Here is an 18,644-nt window from a genome sequence, read left to right as displayed (position 1 = left end):
AGCCAGTAATGAATTTATAACAGTCTGTTTATTAAACAAGGTAAAGATACAAAGCTTTTTTTCCTTTTTTAAACATTGATAACCTTAGTTTAACTCCTCAGTCTTGGCTGTGCATATTTAGTCGTCTAGAAACTGTATATGAAACCACAATGCAAGACGGGAAAAAGTGTAATAAATCTACGCAATATCTTTTCATAGAGAACATGGGTTAAACAGTTATCATACAGATTACAGCTCAGGAACTCCATGCGGAAGGAAAAAAATGAAAATGTTTTACACGACTGAATACTGCAGAACACAATACAGAGTAATGGAAATGGGATGATAAAACAGTTAAGGCTTACATGTAAATAACTGATATAAAACATGAATATTAATAACATATGGGTAGACTAAAATAATTACAGTAAGTTCATACATAAACTTTTACAAAAACCCAAACGGAGCATGTTTATGAAAACTAAAAAATAGGTACTATAAATGAGTTAACATGTTTTACAGTACAGCAACATGTACATTTTCCCATTATCTCAGAAGAGAGAGTAAGTTGAAGAGGCAGGGTCTGTTGTTGGCGTTAAATGTCTGTTTTTCAGGCCAGTGGCTTGAGTAATAAGTTTTTATTCTTTTGAAAACATACTATATACTGTATATGTATTTTACATTATTCTCAGTTCCGTCTCAAACGTTTAGCCGTAGCACCTTTTTCTGAAGTGCCCTGAAGAATACAGGGTACTGTTAGTACCATCCAGAGGTTAAAGTTACAGTAAAAATACAACAAACAATACTGTGTACAATAAAAAGAATACAAAGGAGAAAAAGAAATGAAAAAGGAGAAGCATCACCTCCACGTTAACTCATAAACAAAGGTGGAATATGAATTATACTGCAGTTTATTCCAAATGGGTAAAGCTTATTAAAAAAATACTTAACTGGGTCAGAGTAGCTGTACAATAACTTCACATTTTGGTCCAATGTTTGGGTTTTAAAATTTACCACCTCGAGTAAAATTTCATTTTCAGCTGAAAGTGTGTTTTTAAAAGTCGGGCTGAGTAGAGCAGAGCTGGCACTGATACATGTGCAACGTATTCAACCTCTAATACTTATAATAGTCAAAGCTTAACTGAGTAGAGAAAGTAGACACACACTCTTAAAACCTTCAACAAGGTTCATATATTATGGCACTAAGTTACTGGGACGTGAGGAAAACATAATATATATAAAAAGCAGTGTTTCTTTGATCATGTGTTACGATCGTAAAAGGTGCCGTAATGTCAAAAATGGAGTGAAAAATAATAAAAAAAAAAACATTCATCCTTCTTCCCTTCCATGTCGCTCTACTTATTGGCCTCCCCCAAGTCAATAATACAATCATCAAATGGTTAAATTGTCATCTACCGATTGCCTTTCTTCAAATTTTAAGATGACCCTGTAAATGTGTAAAATATACAAAAAGAAACATAAAAAGACTGTTTTGTTTTTTAAACAGTCGGTACTCTTTAGCTGCCATAAGTAATGCCCTTTAGCATTTCCCATCCAACGAGATTGAAACAATTTGAGCCAAAACCACGAGGCCTAAAAGTGCTTTAAGATTATCTTTGGATGTCTCCACAATACACCCAGCAAACATTTTATTTTTTCTCTCAATTCTTTATAAGGGCGAATATCATCTGGCACATTTTGGAAAAACCCATTTCATGGAAGAGGAAAAAAAACAACTAACTAAAACATTTCTGATGGCCAATGCATCCGGCAGTTTACATGATGCTTACGAAAGTGCTTATTAAATCTGACGCAAGACATTCTTTGCCACTCGATCCTCCGGACAACATCTAGCTGTATTTTTTTTTTTTTTTTTTTACATTCACAAAATAACGCTGTGCTCATTTTTGACAGGCGGCCTGTTATCGAGATGGATGGAGGCGGCCTGTTTTTACTGAATCTAGCACTGAATGCTTATGTCAGCTGTCATAATGCTAAAGTAAGCCTTATGTAGATGGCTGTGGGTGCAGGGCCTCATGAGCTCCAGCCTGACGTAGACTCTGAATCCGACCTGCTGCTGAGCGGCTCAGATGAGGGAGATGCGTATGGGGATGCTGGGGGACTCGGTCCTCTGAGGCGACTGGTGGCTCACTAGGTGCTCCACCACCGTGTGTTTGGACATGTGCTTCATAAGGTAGGTCTCCTACAGAAAGACAGGAAAACACACCAAATGCTCCAAAATCAGAGTACTGCCATCAGGACAACAGATGGGACAACAGCCTAAAAATAAACACAGTAACAGTTGAATTTCCTGCATCTGTTTTCTATCATTGTGTAAGCTGACGATCCCTGACTAAGTGACATATTTTATGGACATTTAAAAGGGACTATTTGTAACTTTCAGAAATGTCTTGTTAACAGCGACACCTGTGGCCGTGAAATCAACTAAAGTCAGCGTTGGGCTCGAGCTTGCTCGTTCTAAATAGACATGAACGAGCATCGCTCAGAACAGTGAGGCGACACACGTCAGCTAAAACCACAATATCACTCTATATTTCAGCTGCTTGGCAGTAATGTTAGCTGACCAGATGGAGGTCTCTCCATGAATCAATGCTGATACTGTGTTGGCTTTGCATCGAAACGTTACCGTCTTCGCCCGCAGCCTGAGTGAACAGGGAGACACCGGCACCCGGTCGGTAACGAGACGGTAAAGTTTCTCTCTGCGGAGCTCCGTCACTTCACAAGACACGGGAAACCTGTTGGTCTGGAGGAGCTGCAGCAGTTATTTCTGCACAAACGTCCACTGTACATTCACTAGATATTCTCAGAGCTAAACTAACTCTTCTGCAGTGTGGAGTGAGCGCGCGTTCACGTCTAGAGGTGGAGCGAAACAGCGAGAACGTGCGCGGTGTGTGAGTGAAGGCAGGCAGGCAGGCAGAGGAGGAGAGACTCCGGACACACGCGAGTGCGCATGTGTCCCGACCCGGTACATTTATACGCTTAAAAAGTTACAAACAGTCCCTTTAATATTATATTCAGTGCATAACAATAACAGTACAGAACAACTGATAAACTGAACAATTGACCCAAATATTGAACATTATAAGTTTGTGTAAAACGAGTGATTTGGATGAATTTTGAGCAGATTATTTCCTGTTAATGTTGCATCAGAGAATAATATTTGTTATTTTTAGCAACTTTTAACACAATTCTCTATCTGTATTATGTATTTTTATTTTTTTTAACAATCATTCATACTACATCTGCTTATTTTTTTTGACAAATTCAGTGTTTTTCTCTCCCTGATGCTTAGCCATTGTTCCAATTAGTCCTTTTGTTGTTTTAACGGCGTACTCTTCTGATGCAGGACGAGGCCGTTTAGCAGAGAGGGAACTCCGTGAATATAACTTGTGTTCAGGTCCGCGACCTTTTCCGGTTTGTATCTTAAAGCTTCAGTAGGCAGTATGTTTTTAGCATCACTGGGCAAAAAGTCCATAATAACCTTTCAGCATGTTGTAATTCAAGTGTTCTGAGAGAAAACTAGACTTCTGCTCCTCCTCATGGCTCTGTTTTCAGGCTTTAAAAAATCTCTCAACCAATCACAGGTCATTTCATGGCTGTGCTCCGGTTATGTGACCGGAACTTGGCGTTCCTTCACCAGATTTCAACATGGCGGCGGCGTCACAAACGTTCTCATTTTCCAGCTAAACCGTGCACTACAAGATGATTCTAAAAACATCTGAGGAGAGAAATAGGCATTAACGTAACATAATATTGATTCATATTTGATCAGCGCTGCCTAGTTTGACCGTTTGGTCGGAGTTCGCGAGTGATTGACAGCCGGCTCTCATAGACGGCAGCTGGACAGCAGACCTCAGATCAGCTCTGACTGCTCGTTTTCCTCCGGTCTGTGAAATCTTGCAGATGCCGTTATGAGCACCGGAGGACACCGTGTTTCATGTACTACTGTCACGATATAGTGACCGTTTTATAAAAATAACTTTTTTTAAATCATATTTGCTCCAATCTCCCTACTTCAGCTTTAAATAATATTCCAAATAATAAATAACAATTTAATTTATTTTTCTCTCGAGAAATGAATGAAATGCTGAGATATAGGCCACCTTAAAAAATCAAAGAGGTCTCGTGACCCCACGTTAAGCTTTGGCGACCCCTAATGGGGGTCAGGACCCCGAGTTTGGGAATCGGTGAAGTCAGTGGATCGAGTAACAACGTTAGCAAACTTTAACTTTAGAGGGAGCTAACGAAAACTGACAGAAGAACAAAACTTATGTTTAGGACTGTTCACACTTCAACCGTCCACGACAGCAGCTGATTTCACAGATGAGTAGCTTCTCTTTTTGAAGACAAAATTAGCTTTTGTTATGTTTTATTGGAAATTAAACCTACAGTATGTGGGTATGTACGAACAGAAAGAATAAATAACATTAAACCAAACCGATCCTGCAAAGCTTACCTGAAATGCATCCAAAGACAAACATATCACATCGCTTATTTTTATTTCTTCTCTCCTTCTTCTTTTAATTTTCTTATTACCTTCATTGATTGATTTATTTTTCATTCTATATTTTGCACATGCTTTCCCCCGTCACTTATTTATATCTTTTTTATGTTTTGTAAACCAGTGACAGCTGTTGTTGCATTTGTATTTGTTAGTATGTCCAAATTGTCTCCATGTGTCAGCACGAATTGGTGAAAAACAAAAAAGGAAATTAAATTTTGCAAACTGTTCCTCCTCAGTGGCACATGGTCGAGAATCACTCATCTGATCTATAAAAGACCATTTCCTTTTTTTGTTCGACCAACGGTTCAGAACTTAAAGATATATATTATTATAATAGAAGAAAAAACAGCCAGTATTCACATTTTAGAAGCTGGAACCAGTAAATATTTAGATTTATGATCAAAACAGTTGATTGAGTTAATTCATTTTCTGTCGACTGAGTTCTCAATTAGTTGTTTGAGCTCTAGAGAAATTTGACTGAGATTAAATATGTACCTTGCAAACCAGTTTAACAAGTAAAAATGATCAAATGAACTGCCAAAATGAGAAGTGGACCGTCTCTTCTTTATGCTTGAATACGAGCAGGAACACGTTGCATTGTTAAATATCACAAACAGGAAACACGGCTAGTTTCAGGCGAAGTGAGGCAGAGGTTCATCAAAGTTCATCATCTTATCAGCCAGAGAAACAGTTTGAAGACACACCGGGGAAAAGAACATGACACATATGAAGATGAAGAGATTAGACACGTGGTTTTACTCACTGAGGTGTACGCCCGGCCGCACATGCTACAGCAGTAGGCCTTCGCGTTTTTGATGGCGTGAGCTGACAAGTGGATCTGCAACGACGCGGAGTCGGAGTAGGCACGGTAGCAGTTAGGACATTTATACGGCTTGTCTTTATTGTGCTGCCTCTGGTGAGACTGTCGGGGGAAGAAACACAGACACAAACGCTGTTCATTTGTGATTACAGTCAGTTAAAGCAAGGCTTTTCTCACTACGTGTTTCGCTGGGTAGTCGTCTACCTCAGTGTAATATCTATTGTGACAGAACTAAGTTGTTTGGCCATGTACTGACCTGGGTTATTATAGGAAACTAAAACTAAATAAAAACTAAATTCTTAAAGAAAAACTAAACAAACTATATTGCCTGGTTAAAAAAAAGTAATACAAATAAAATAAAAATGAATTTTCTTTTTTTTTTTAAATAAAAAAAAATTAAAATATATATATATATATATATATTTATTTTTGTAATTTAAAAATATATATATATATATATATATATTTTTTGTAATTTAAAAATATATATATATATATATGTATATATATATATATATTTATATATATATTCATGTACATTATCCCCCTTATTACACGGCTACTTACTAATAATTAATATAAATTAATTACTTTATTATTATTGCTATTATTATTAAATTATAATTATCAATAAAGTATTTTTGATATAAAAAAAAATAAAAAAAAAAATAAAAAAAAATAAAAATGAATTCATTTCAGTTTTAGTTTTTTTAGCTATAATATATCACTACTGCAAAATTTATAATAAAATAAAAACTAATTGAAAATTCGAGAACTATTAAAACCTTGATACTGACCTGGAGGTTAGACAGCTGGGTAAAAGCCTTTTCACATCCGGGGTGAGCACATTTATACGGCCGATCGCCTGTGTGGATTCTGTGGCAAAAGAAGAAGATCACAAAAAAAAAATTACTCACATTTTATCTTTTTAAAAAAGGGAAGGGTTGGTAGCGCTGTTCAAATAATATGTTTTGTAATATTTGTTGACATTGTGAGTAATGTCCCGACCGCAATCAATAACTCAACAAGACTCGGTCAAAACCGAGTACATGTCTGGACCGTGTTCCATCAGTCTGTGAATTTGTGGCTAAATTGTTCCACTAATAGTCAGAGGTCACGTCTGTAATGTTAAATCCAGCAGTACATGTCCACCAGGTCCAGCGAGGACACTAGGGGACGCTCCCTATCGTTCAATACACCCGATTGGTCCCTGGTTTTCTGCTCGTCGTTTCAAACAGGAAACAACACGGCGCCCTGCTCGTAAACTTTCTGTTATTCCGTCTAAACAATCCACCAAAATCTACTTCTGAAAACATTTTAAGCAAGATATAGGCGATGATGTCACAGATGCTGGATCTGGTTTCATTTTAGAACTAGATCACCTCGTTTGACAGCTTGGTCCCAGTTTCGTGAGCCGGACGCGTCGCGCTGGACGGGCTCATTTGCATAAAGGACTGTTCCCGCCTTTTCATTTTAAAAGAGGAAACTCCAATATTCTACCAACTGATTGCATAACTTCATCACTCAGTGACAGAGTTTTGTGTTTGTAGGGCTGGCCCTCTGTGGTCCAGACAAAAAAACTTACAAATCTGGTATCTGTGGCTGTCGCAGGACTATAATAAGCCCGTCCAATCATTTCATTCCGCCCGAATCCAATAATGACAGCTGTGAGTACTAACAACAGCCATCATCATTGTTTACGTTCATAATGATCATTTTGGGGGCGTGGCTTTGGAGGGAAGAACTGTCAGTGTTGCTGACTTGGCGACTTTCTCGCTCGATTTAGAGACTTTTGGATCTGGTGCTGCGAGCTATTTTCATTGGAAAAGAGTTGTCAACACTGGGCTGGGTTTTTTGGTTGGATCATTTTTAAAATCTAGTGTACTCTTGCTGGTTTCTCAGCATTACCAACCCTACCTTTAATCACTTTGATAAGCGGGATGACTGTAGTTGAAGAAGTGTTGCAAACAGATTCTATAGCTCCAACTTCTCGCCGCATATTTTAGTCACAACCGTGATGCACCCAGTATACAACAAGAGAAACACCTAACAAGGAATTCCCCCAAATGACATGCCGTACGTGTAAAGGGACAAACACGTTCCAAAATGCCGTAAATATTAATAATCTGAGTGTCAGATCTCTGTGAGTTAGCGGTTAGCTCCTCAGTAGCTACTTCTTTTCTGACTTCCCGCTGCTTTGCGTTCCCAGCCGGACCGACCTGGTGTGCTGCTGCAGGTGTGACAGCTGACGGAAGGAGTTCTCGCAGTAGGAGCAGTGGTAGGGCTTGATCCCCAGGTGGATGCGCAGGTGCTGGGCCAGGTAGGAGGCGTTGGCGAATGTCTTGGAGCAGTGGGGACACTTGTGTGGTTTGGCCTCCGTGTGGGACTTGGAGTGAATCTGCATCTCTGACTTGGTTAAGAAGGTGAGCGGGCACACTTTGCATCTTGGTGACAAAAAAAAAAGGACGGGAAAAACAAAATTCACAAACACGATCAGATCAGGTTGTTTCTGTCAGGTTAGTCTAGAAATACAGACGACACAGTGTAACACCATTAATGTTTTAAAGTATTAAACCATTGCTGCCCCAATACCTAATCTATAACTAATATATCTTATCAATATAATACACCTCATGAAGCAAAACACGACCAATTCTGAATCATAATCTACGGTACATCCAAACCAAGGTTAGAATAGTTTTTTTGAATAGTTTAGTTTAAAGGGACTATTTGTAACTTTCAGAATTGCTTGTTAACAGCGACACCTGTGGTCGTTCAGTCAACGAAAGTCAGCGTCGGGTTCGCGCTAGCTCGCTTTAAATAGACATGAACGAGCATCGCTCAAAACAGTGAGGCGACACACGTCAGCTAAAAGCACAATATCACTCTATATTTCAGCTGCTTGGCAGTAATGTTAGCTGACCAGACGAAGGTCTCTCCATGAATCACTGCTGATCCTAGTGTTGGCTTTTCCTGCCTCAGCCACCGAGGCTGAAGCAGGAAGAGAAACGTTGTCGTCTCCCGACTGCGCCCGCAGGGGAGACACCGGCACCTGGTCGGAGACAATAACGTTTCTTGCTGCGGAGCCCCGTCACTTCACAAGACACGGGAAACCTCTGTTGGTCTGGAGGAGCTGCAGCAGTTATTTCTGCACAAACGTCCACTGTACATTCACTAGATATTCTCAGAGCTAAACTAACTCTTCTGCAGTGTGGAGTGAGCGCGCATGAAAGTGAGGTGGAGCGAGAACGCGCGCGTTGTGTGAGTGAAGGCAAGCAGCGGAGCGGTCTGAACAGCGCAGCCACACGCGAGCGCGCATGGGATCCCGACCCGGTAGATTTATACCTGTAAGAAGTTACAAACAGTCCCTTTAAGGTTTGTTTTTGTTGTTAGGGCCATGTCTCAGAAGTATGTAGCTACATATACATACAAAACACATGGTTGGAGAACGGTGTAGGAATGGACGTAATGTTTAATGCTTAATCTTTGTGCTACTTTACGCCATCCCTTGGAACGTCAAGTTCGTTCAGTTTCTGTGGTTTAATGTCACGAGAGTTGACGGAAATTAACGCCGTCTCTTTTTTTCGGTAGTGATATATTAAAGCTAAAAAAAAATAAAACTGAGATGAATTTATGTTCATTTTTATTTTATTTTTAGTAGTTTTTTTTACCCAGGGAATATCATTAGTTTAGTTTTTTTTAGAAAACTAGAATATAGTTTTTAGTTTCAGTTTACTAAAAATATTTTTCACTGCTTATTTTTGTTTTAGTTTACTATAATAACCCTGGTCTAATCTAGCAGTAGCAGTTTGATAGTAGGTGATGGTAAAGTATCCTTCCTACAGACCTGCATTGTGCTAACCTAACAAATTAAAAGGTACCATATGTAATAATTTACATGTATTAATTGCGTTGTAATGCCAATGTGTGAATATAATGTAATGTAACTTAAAAACTGAGACTTCCTCAGTTGCCTATAACAGCCTGTGGACTGATTTCTATGTAATGGACTCGGGACGGTTTCGCTTCGTAACGATAGCTGATGAAGCAATTTGCATATGGCGAGCTATTTGGTATCATGGAGATTAGACATTACAGAGAGTAACGGTGATATACGATTGTTAAGTAATGTCACGTCACTGTTTTGGCCGATGCCCAGGATGATCACGCGCCACAGGATGCTGACTGCAGTTCACTTAACGGCCACCGGTGTCGTTAATAACAAGGATGTTCTGAAAGTTACATATAGTACCTTTAAGTCTAATAAACTAAAATAGAAGAAGAAGTTTGTTTGTCCAGGTGATAATAGGAGGCAAAGATGAACTGAAACATTCATCCGATCAGTGAAAGATGGGTTTGTATTGATGTCTCAGAGAGGAGGACCACATCTCAATCATCTCCAGCCGACTGAAAACCAAACTTCACTCAAGCAAAAGCTTATTGATCTTTTGTTGACCGCAATTCAATATGTGAATTGGCTTTGCAAGGCTAGCGCTGACAGGAAGTATACTCCCAGTTAGATGTTGAAGACAATAGTATCAGCTTCCTGTGCCCCACCTGTAGGTTTTGCCCTCTTTGGGTGCCACGGTGACGCAGCCGTGGTCGGTGATGAGCGGGTAGGGCACCACCAGCAGAGGACCGGTCGCGTGTTCAGCTTTGATCTTCTTCCGCCCACGGGGGGCCTTCGGCGGGGGGCCCAACAGTCCGGCCAGGCCTCCGACTTTCATGTGGTCCATGCCGGGACCGCTGGCCAGCCCGGAGATGATGTTCACGGATTGGGCGCCGCCCAGGCGGTTCTGGAGGCTGGAGGTGGGAGTGGTGGGGGTCAGGGCCTCTGAGGTGCCGTGGCTGTCGGGTCGGGATGAAGGAGCCAGACCTGGAGATGTGAAAACTACTGTTTTAAGACAAAGAGAGAGGCTCGGATTATGTAAAAGATTGTCGATCATACTCTCAAAACCGGGGTGGGAAATTACATTTTATGCAGGAGTCTTTGAAGCGTACAGGACTGACTGTTTTGGGTCGTTATGTGTTCCATTAACAAAACTTAACCTTTAACATTAATACTTAACTTTCCTTCTTTCGTTGCTTCATGCAGCATTGTAAAAAGTCCTTTCTGCTTTTGTAGCTTAGCCAGCAACCCCTCGGCTTTCCTCACCTTCTCATCTCCAGATAGGTTTCTCTATTATTCCGCATGTTTCGTCTCAAAGTGGCGGCTCTAGTTGTAGTCTTTGAATACAGCCACATGTTCGTTGCAAACTAAGCACACAGCTTTACCGCCAACCTCCGCGAAAAAAATACTTGGCGGTCCACGACTTATTATAGACGTGCCGCCTCAGCAGGTGACGCTACTTCAAACATCATTTTACTGTCAAAGTGTGACAGGAAGAAGCACGCTCACGATACACAAACGTTTCAAAGTAAAAGCTATTTTCTTTACTGTTTTTTTTTTTTTTTAGCTTCGTAAGTAAAATTGTGTGGTTTGTCTGAGACCTCCCGGGCCAGGCAGAACCATCACGAGGGCCGGTTCCGGCCCGCGGGCCCAGGTCTGCTCTAAACTAAGAAAGAAATCCGGTTTATCTCTTGTTAGACCAATAACTCGGTTTCATGTCTTGTGTCGGGGTATCTGGACGTTTCACAGTTTTGGTTTGCAAAAACCATCCATCCATCCATCTGCAACTGCTTATCCCGTTAGGGGTCGCGGGGGGCTGGAGCCGATCCCAGCCGACATTGGGCGAAGGCGGGGTACACCCTAGACAGGTCACCAGTCCATCGCAGGGCTGACACATAGAGACAGACAACCATTCACACCTACGGGCAATTTAGAGTCAACAATCAACCTAACCTGCATGTCTTTGAACTGTGGGAGGAAACCGGAGTACCCGGAGAAAATCCACAGGGGAGAACACTCCACACAGAAGGGCCCCAAGCCGGATTCGAACCTGCGACCCTCTAGCTTTGAGGCGCCAGTGCTGACCACTGCACCACCGTGCAGCCCCTGGTTTGCACCAACATCATTCTAAAATTAGCTGAAGCTAAAATTGCCTGAAAACCAACAACTGTGTCTTGCAGTATTATTCCCTAATATAACCGTCGTCGGCCCTCTAATGCACAACTCACACACACACTCGCTGTTTATTTCCTCACTCTAAGCCTCGGGAACTGTTTAATGCTCATCCTACCGACGGGGTCCTCAAGACGTTTACTTCTTGTTTTATCTCACAGGTTTATTTATTCTATCATTACCATGTTTCATGACTTTGTCAATCAGTTTGTTCCTGATGACTTCATTGTTTTCTGTTTTATTTAGTGCTTTTTAAAAAGACTGAGGGGACCCCAGTGAAAGGCACCCAATTGCAGCCTACGCAATTAAAATAGATAAAATAGAATAGATAGATAAAATGGTTTTCCATGGGTCCTAATGTAAAGTATCACACACTGTCAGTCATTTTGAAGGAGACCGACACACATTTCTTCATGTGTTCTATTTTTGTTTTACACAATATGCAAATTAACTTTAACTTTACTAAAATAATATTAATGTTTTTTTTCTTTCAGATGACATTAAAGGTCTTATTGATAACATTTTTACGCGGATGAATATTTTCTTATTTTATTTAGAGCTTTTGTGAATTAATCATTTTAAAAAATGTTGGCGGGTCCAAAATGAATGTTTTGTTTACATGTGTGGAAGATGTCTGACGTTTGGCTCCCACTTCTAACAAGGCTTGTGAGCCGATAGTAAAACAACGTTGGTATCTCTGGGTCGTCAGTTAGTGTGTAAAAAAACGGATAAATGGCTGAGATTGACGGCAAGTGTCTGGCAATGACTTGTTGTGAAGTGAAAGCAATGGAACGGGAGAGGGAGAATGTTATCACCTTTAATTACATAACGAATAATGATTGAGAAGAAATGCTATGATGGTTGTTTCTTACAGTAGTTTATTCTTCTCTGTCGGCGGTCCTTGAATGTTACATAGGTTGGCAGGATGACGGTTAATAAAACATCTTATTTGATGTTTTGCACCTTTAATCCAACCAACTAATGATACTGACTGAATGCACACTGAGTGTTAGTGCAATATAAATGTCTTATTTACCAGCTATTGTCTGTCCGTTGTGCCCTTACTGTCTGCTGAGACAACTCAACAGTCTGACTGATCACACTGCTGTCGGTTTAAACGACACCAGAGGCTGACGCTCTCGTTGTTATCTCCCCCCCAGAGACCGGCTGACAGCAGTACCTGAGCGATGGTTGAGCCGGTTCTGTTGCTCGCTGAGCTGTCTCATGTGCCAGTCTTCCCACAATCCTTTGGCCTTCACCGCCGACTTATCGTCCATGTTTCCATCTGGAAGGAAGGTGTCAGGTGATGGCATTTTTAATTAAGTGAACAGTGAATTGTGTTTTGATATAGACGTACCTGCCATGTCTGAGAATATCGTCACCACCGCATAATCTGAGATCAAAATATTTGATGAAAGAAAATCAGTACCTTTAAAATACTGGTGCCTTCAAATGTTGTCGTGTTCACAAGTAGAATCCATATTAACGCCCCCGTCTTGTGGTATTCACGGCCTCGTAAGTGGAAAGTTTATGAAAGCTCAGAGTTCACCACGTGTTTGTTGACGTTGTCAGAAATGGCGGAGGCCATGAAAGTTAATTTTTCGGTGCGTAATAAGTGAATATATTGTAATTTGAGTTTGTTTTTCTTTGTAATTTTATAATATGTCTGAGGAAAATGTTGATATTCCCAACAGCGTCATCTTTTTCTCTGTCATTATGCCTTTGCATTTCCTGCATTATGTCATGGCCTATTGAAGGAGGCAGGGACACGGGCGGACACGGGTCTTGAGCTATGTGGTATGACACATGTGCACTGGAGCTGCGGTCGTGCGTTGCGATTGGCTCAATTTCGGCGAGTGCTGACCAGATTTTACAGCGCATCTGTTGTACCCCAAAGATATGACGCGTTGGTGCGTGACCCAGCCTCCTTCAATAGGCCATGCATTATGTTACCCGCTCGCTCGCTAGCTAAATTGTTGACCTCTGTGGCTTCTAGACGCCGACAGTAACGTTAAAATTGCCGTTGCTATAACTACGTTGACTTAACCACTTGAGCACCAAGCACATCGTGTACACGACTTCCCATGTTGTAAACACGAGCTCACCAGTTTCATTTGAAGGCACCACACATATCAGTTAGCTCATTAACTTCAACTTTATTGAATTTAATAAGTCTACAAACAAACTTCAGCTTGGTATGATTTGACATTTGTTTTGCATATTTGGTCGCTGAGTTGCGGTAAAAATACCCAAACCTTTAATGCTTGCTAGTTGTTAATATTAGCAAAAACTAGCAAGTGGGTCTTCAAACAACAAAGTGCCGACCGTACCTGGTCCAGAGCTGGACGCCGGGCGAGCGTGCAGAGCGATGTCCGGCTGTCCGGAGCCCTGCGGCTGCGGGTGGTGGCCCTGCACCTGCTGCTGCTGCTGGGGCTTCGGCACCGACATGACGTGCTGAGCGCCGCCGTCCGGAGACGAGGTCTGCACCAGCAGAGACTGCTGGGATTGGGCGGAGGTAGGCGGCAGGTGCAGGGGTCGGATCTTCTCGGCCATCAGCTGCTCCTTAATCTTGTTAATGAGCACCAGGTTATCCAGCTGAAAGGGTTAACGGGCCATGCTCAACAGAAAACAGTCACCGTGTGTGAAAGTCATTCAAGCCCCCAAAAAACACATCCCAGGTTAGAAAACACCGACCAGCACACAGTACGAGTTCAATTATGATTTATCTACGAGACTTTGTTTCACTGACGGACTGGTGCTGAATGGCTGAGAAGACGTTCACACATGGAAACAACGACAGGTGGAAGAGTGACCGTAAAGACACGTGACGAATGGACTTACCTGGCCTGGCATGGATGGAGGTGGCGGCCAGAAATACGGACTGTTAAATCGCGGCTCCGCCATCCTGAAATAAAATAAAATGTATTTTAGTCACGTTCAAAAGTCAAGTTATACTTAATGAGCTGTTATCTTACTTTATTTATGATATTAAGTTTTTCAACTATGCAACTATTAAATTAATCACCAACTATTTTGGAAATTGATTAATCAGTTTGAGTCATTTCTTAAGAAATAAAAGACTAAATTCTCTGATTCTAGCTTCTTAAATGTGAATATTTTCTGGTTTCTTTATTTTCTATGACAGTAAACTGAATATCTTTAAGACATTTGAAGACGTCGTCTTGGGCTTTGGGAAACACTGATCAACATTTTTCACCATTTTGAAGACAAAACAACTGATCGATTAATTGAGAAAATAATCTACAGTTTAATCGACAAAGAAAATAATCGTTAGTTGCAGCTCTAGTTTCCTTTGGCCCCAAACTACCGTAAACATTTCACTAGTTTCCATCACTTACACTTATAGCTTTGTACGCTCTTCCATGATTAATCACATATTTTTGTTAAATATTAAGAACAATTTATGGCGCTCAAACTGCTCCACTTATCCACTGAGGACAGACTTAGTTAAGAAACTTTTGAACCTTTATAAGACCAAAAATGAACTGTGCTCATCGCTTTAAAACATGCAGATAAACGACCTGAAACTTGACTTTTCTTTGCCTCTCTGGACGTGTCGGTGGTGTATATAAATATTCTTTTTAAAAATGGATTTATGATATATTAAAGAATGTTTTAAGGACCCCCTATATACTATACCTACTATATACATTAGCAATGTGTGCAAGTTACAAAATAAATCATTATAATTGAGGTGGTAAATGTGCAAAATTCAACATGATTATTACAGGAGCTAAGAAGACAAAAATGGATTTTGAGTTCAAATTTCTTTGTAAAAAAAAAAATGGATTTAAGATATTGAAAATAAATTAAATTATAAAAATAAAATAAAATAAATTAAATTTAAAAAATAATAATAAAGTCATAAACCTTGGATAAAGATGTGAGGACTTATTGTTAACAGTTGCTGTGGTGTATTTGTGTGTAAATCAGGCCTCCAGTGTGACTATGAGCCCAAAGTGTCACCTTTAAGTTAACATAGGTCAACAAAAAAAAGACCTCATCTGAGTTAATATCAATAGATATTCTTTGTAAAAATGGATTTATGATATATTAAAGAATGTTTTAAGGACCCCATACATAATAACCTACTATAGAATAACCTACTATATAACATACCATATGTTAGCAAAGTGTGCAAGTTACAATGTTTTGTTTTTAAAAATAATAATAGTTGAGGTATAATGTGCAAAATTCAACATGATTACTGCAGGAGCAAAGAAGCAAAAAGTGGATTCTGAGTTTAAATTTCTTTGTAAAAAAATGGATAAATACATTATAAAAATAAAATGAAATATAAAATGAAATAAATAAATACATTTTAAAAATAATAATAAAGTCATAATCTTGGATAAAGATGTCAGGACTTATTTTCTAACAGTTGCTGTCCAGTGTGACTATGAGCCCAAACTGTCCCCTTTAAGTTAACCCAGGTCAAACATCTATAGATGTCTCTTTAACATTAACACATGATGAGAGTGAGCCAGAGATCTGTAGCCGGTTCGCTTCCACATCCAACATGCAGCTCCTCTGGTTGTTCCTTTTGTCTCTGACAGTGAAATCCTGAAATAAGTGCACGTCGCTTTAAAACCTGCAGATAAACGAGCTGGAAACTTGACTTTTGTCTGCCTGTCTGCCTGTCTGGTCGTGTCTGTGACCTGTCTGTGGTGTGTCGGTGGACTGAGATCCTGCAGGACTTGCACCGACCACCGGATCCACCGACCCTCCCCTCGGAGCCTCCAACACCTCCTCACAGTTTTTCTTTAAACATTTCCAGACAAAAGAGAAACAAAAATGGCAGCCTTATTTTTATAAGGCGGGACGCCATATTCTGCAGACCCCCCAAAAATATATTTAGGATCATGCACATGTTCCACCGTCGGTCGGTTGTTGTCGGTGCACCGGGAGGAAACCCCGACACAAAGGTGTTTCTGTTTCTCCTCATGTCAAAGGCATGAAGGATTGTTTAGGTGTAAAAGCAGGTTGCAGGTTTGAATAGCCCGGCCTCCTCTTCAAAAAAAACCCTGACACTTCCTCCAACAAGCAGCCCTGCAACAAACACACACACAGCACGGAACCGGACAACATGCACGTTAAAACCCCCCGGTACCGAGCACGTTAAGGTCAACATGGACCCGACGCAGCAGAGCCATCTTTAACCGCATTTCACTTTTGTTTTTAGGAGCTGCGCTTTTTTTTTTTTTTGCTACATTCTGCAACTTTCTGACGAATCAAAGGAGAGCGAATGCAACATTGCAACATTTAGGAAGCTTTAGATCCGCCATTGGATACATTAGATACATGCACAGCAGCAGAACAGACATGATGCACACATACCTGGTGTTGCAGAGTAGATAGAGAGACAGACAGACAGACTAGCTCCAGCTATAATATAAAAGCTTGATGTTCTTTCTGCCTGCTGCCTCCAGTCGGACCACCGCTTCCGGGTCGCTTTGTTCACTTCTGGGTGCTGCAGGCTCACTACACACACACGCACACACCACACACACCTCACACACCTCACACACACAGAGAGAGAGGAATATGTTCTGCTAATGTTGCTTTTTTTTTGCACGATGACCTACTTTATTCACATGTATGATGAATCTAATGTCGGCGGTGTGTTTGGGTCGACAGATCTGCAGGAGTGGAAATAACGTTGGTCCTAAAATAGAAACCACAATGTAGAAAAAATACACCTCATTACAAAGAAACTGCGCTCAAAATGTCCCTTAAGTCAAACACTGACTATAAGAAACAAGGGTTAAATAACAATTAATGTCCCTAAATTACTCATTTAGGTGTTTTAATCTGCAGAAATGCATCATATTTTATGTTTTAAAGCCTACATGTGAAATCTTATGCAGTGAAGGCAAAAATGCAATATTTCTAAAATGTACTGGAGAAAACTTAGATGCACCTGTATCCCAATCTGATGAGTAAAGCCATAAAGTCCCCATTAAATATTGATTTAATGATTTGCAGGTCACTCTTGTCCTTTATTTAACCAGGTAAAAGTCTCAGATAGAGCTGCATCTAACGATTATATTATGTTTATAGCTTATATTGTATATTGGTAAAATTAAAAATAAATATATTCTTATTATATTCTAACATTTTTAACTATTCTATTGTCACTTTTATTCCTTATTTGCACCAACAAACCAAAGCAAATTCCTAGTGTATATCTCATACACCTGGCAATAAACACGATTCTGATTCTGATTCTAATTCTAACAATTATTTTCTTGATTATGCGATTAGTTGTTTGGTCTATAAAATGATGAAAAATATTCAGTTCATTTGTCATAGAGGAGTAAAGAAACCAAAAAATATTAATTATTAAGAAGCTGGAATCAGAGAATTTAGACTTTTTTTCTTAAGAAATTATTCAAACTGATTAATCGATTATCAAAATAGTTGCCGATTAATTTAATAGTTGACAACTAATCAATAAATCGTTGCAGCTCTAGTCTCAGGTAAAAGTCTCTTATTTTAAGAGACCTCGCTAAGAAGGTAATCATAAAAACATTGTTACAACAATAAACTAAAGTAAAAACAATAAATTAGAAGCAAAAGCATCGACCAAGAGTCCTTTTTCCTAAAACCTAGGCAGTGTTAACTAATTTGTTACATTATTTTCATTATCGATTAATCTGTCGATTATCTTCTCGATTAATCGATCAGTTGTTTGGTCGATAAAATGGTGAAAAATGTAGATCAGTGTTTCCCAAAGCTCAAGATGACGTCCTCAAATGTCTCCTTTTGTCCACAACTCAAAGATGTTCAGTTTACTGTCATAAAGAAACCAGAAAATATTCACACCGCAGGGATGGAAGTAACGTTATAGCCAAATCCTAAAATACTACAATGTAAAAATACCTCATTACAAAGAAACTGCGCTCAAAATGTCCCTTAAGTCAAGCACAGACTAAGAAACAATGGTTAAATCAGAAATAATGTCCCCGTTCAGTGTTGAATTACTCAGATAGATGCTTTAGGTGTTTTAATCTGCAGAAATGCATCATATTTTATGATCATCATAATGTTTTATAGCCTGAAATCTTATGCAGTGAAGGCAAAAATGCAATATTTCTAAAATGTACTGGAGAAAACTTAAATGCACCTGTATCCCAATCTGATGAGTAAAGCCATAAAGTCCCCATTAAATATTGATTTAATGATTTGCAGGTCACTCTTGTCCTTTATTTAACCAGGTAAAAGTCTCAGTTAGGGCT

At 39.8% G+C, this 18,644-nt stretch overlaps 1 protein-coding gene across 5 annotated transcripts; it reads right to left on the bottom strand.

Annotated features, from left to right (window-relative positions):
• Nucleotides 1-9: 9 nt before the first annotated feature.
• Nucleotides 10-16,897, bottom strand: znf362b (zinc finger protein 362b). Of its 5 annotated transcripts, none has more exons than XM_037773080.1 (10): nucleotides 16,744-16,897; nucleotides 14,227-14,290; nucleotides 13,716-13,953; nucleotides 12,743-12,778; nucleotides 12,566-12,670; nucleotides 9,882-10,218; nucleotides 7,544-7,768; nucleotides 6,122-6,200; nucleotides 5,268-5,426; nucleotides 10-2,182 (listed from the first exon to the last, which is right to left on the bottom strand). In XM_037773080.1, the coding sequence occupies exons 2-10, from the start codon at nucleotides 14,287-14,289 to the stop codon at nucleotides 2,066-2,068; spliced, it is 1,359 nt and encodes a 452-aa protein (XP_037629008.1). In that variant the 5' UTR covers nucleotide 14,290; nucleotides 16,744-16,897; the 3' UTR covers nucleotides 10-2,065. The 5 variants fall into 5 exon arrangements, with proteins under 5 accessions (XP_037629008.1, XP_037629006.1, XP_037629007.1 ...); XM_037773078.1 differs by having other exon boundaries at nucleotides 13,716-13,980; nucleotides 16,744-16,896; XM_037773079.1 differs by having other exon boundaries at nucleotides 9,882-10,200; nucleotides 13,716-13,980; nucleotides 16,744-16,896.
• Nucleotides 16,898-18,644: the final 1,747 nt, after the last annotated feature.

This window comes from Sebastes umbrosus, chromosome 6, assembly GCF_015220745.1.
Source record: "Sebastes umbrosus isolate fSebUmb1 chromosome 6, fSebUmb1.pri, whole genome shotgun sequence".
In the NCBI taxonomy this organism is placed as follows: domain Eukaryota; kingdom Metazoa; phylum Chordata; class Actinopteri; order Perciformes; family Sebastidae; genus Sebastes; species Sebastes umbrosus.
This window is presented reverse-complemented; position numbering and strand designations above follow the sequence as displayed.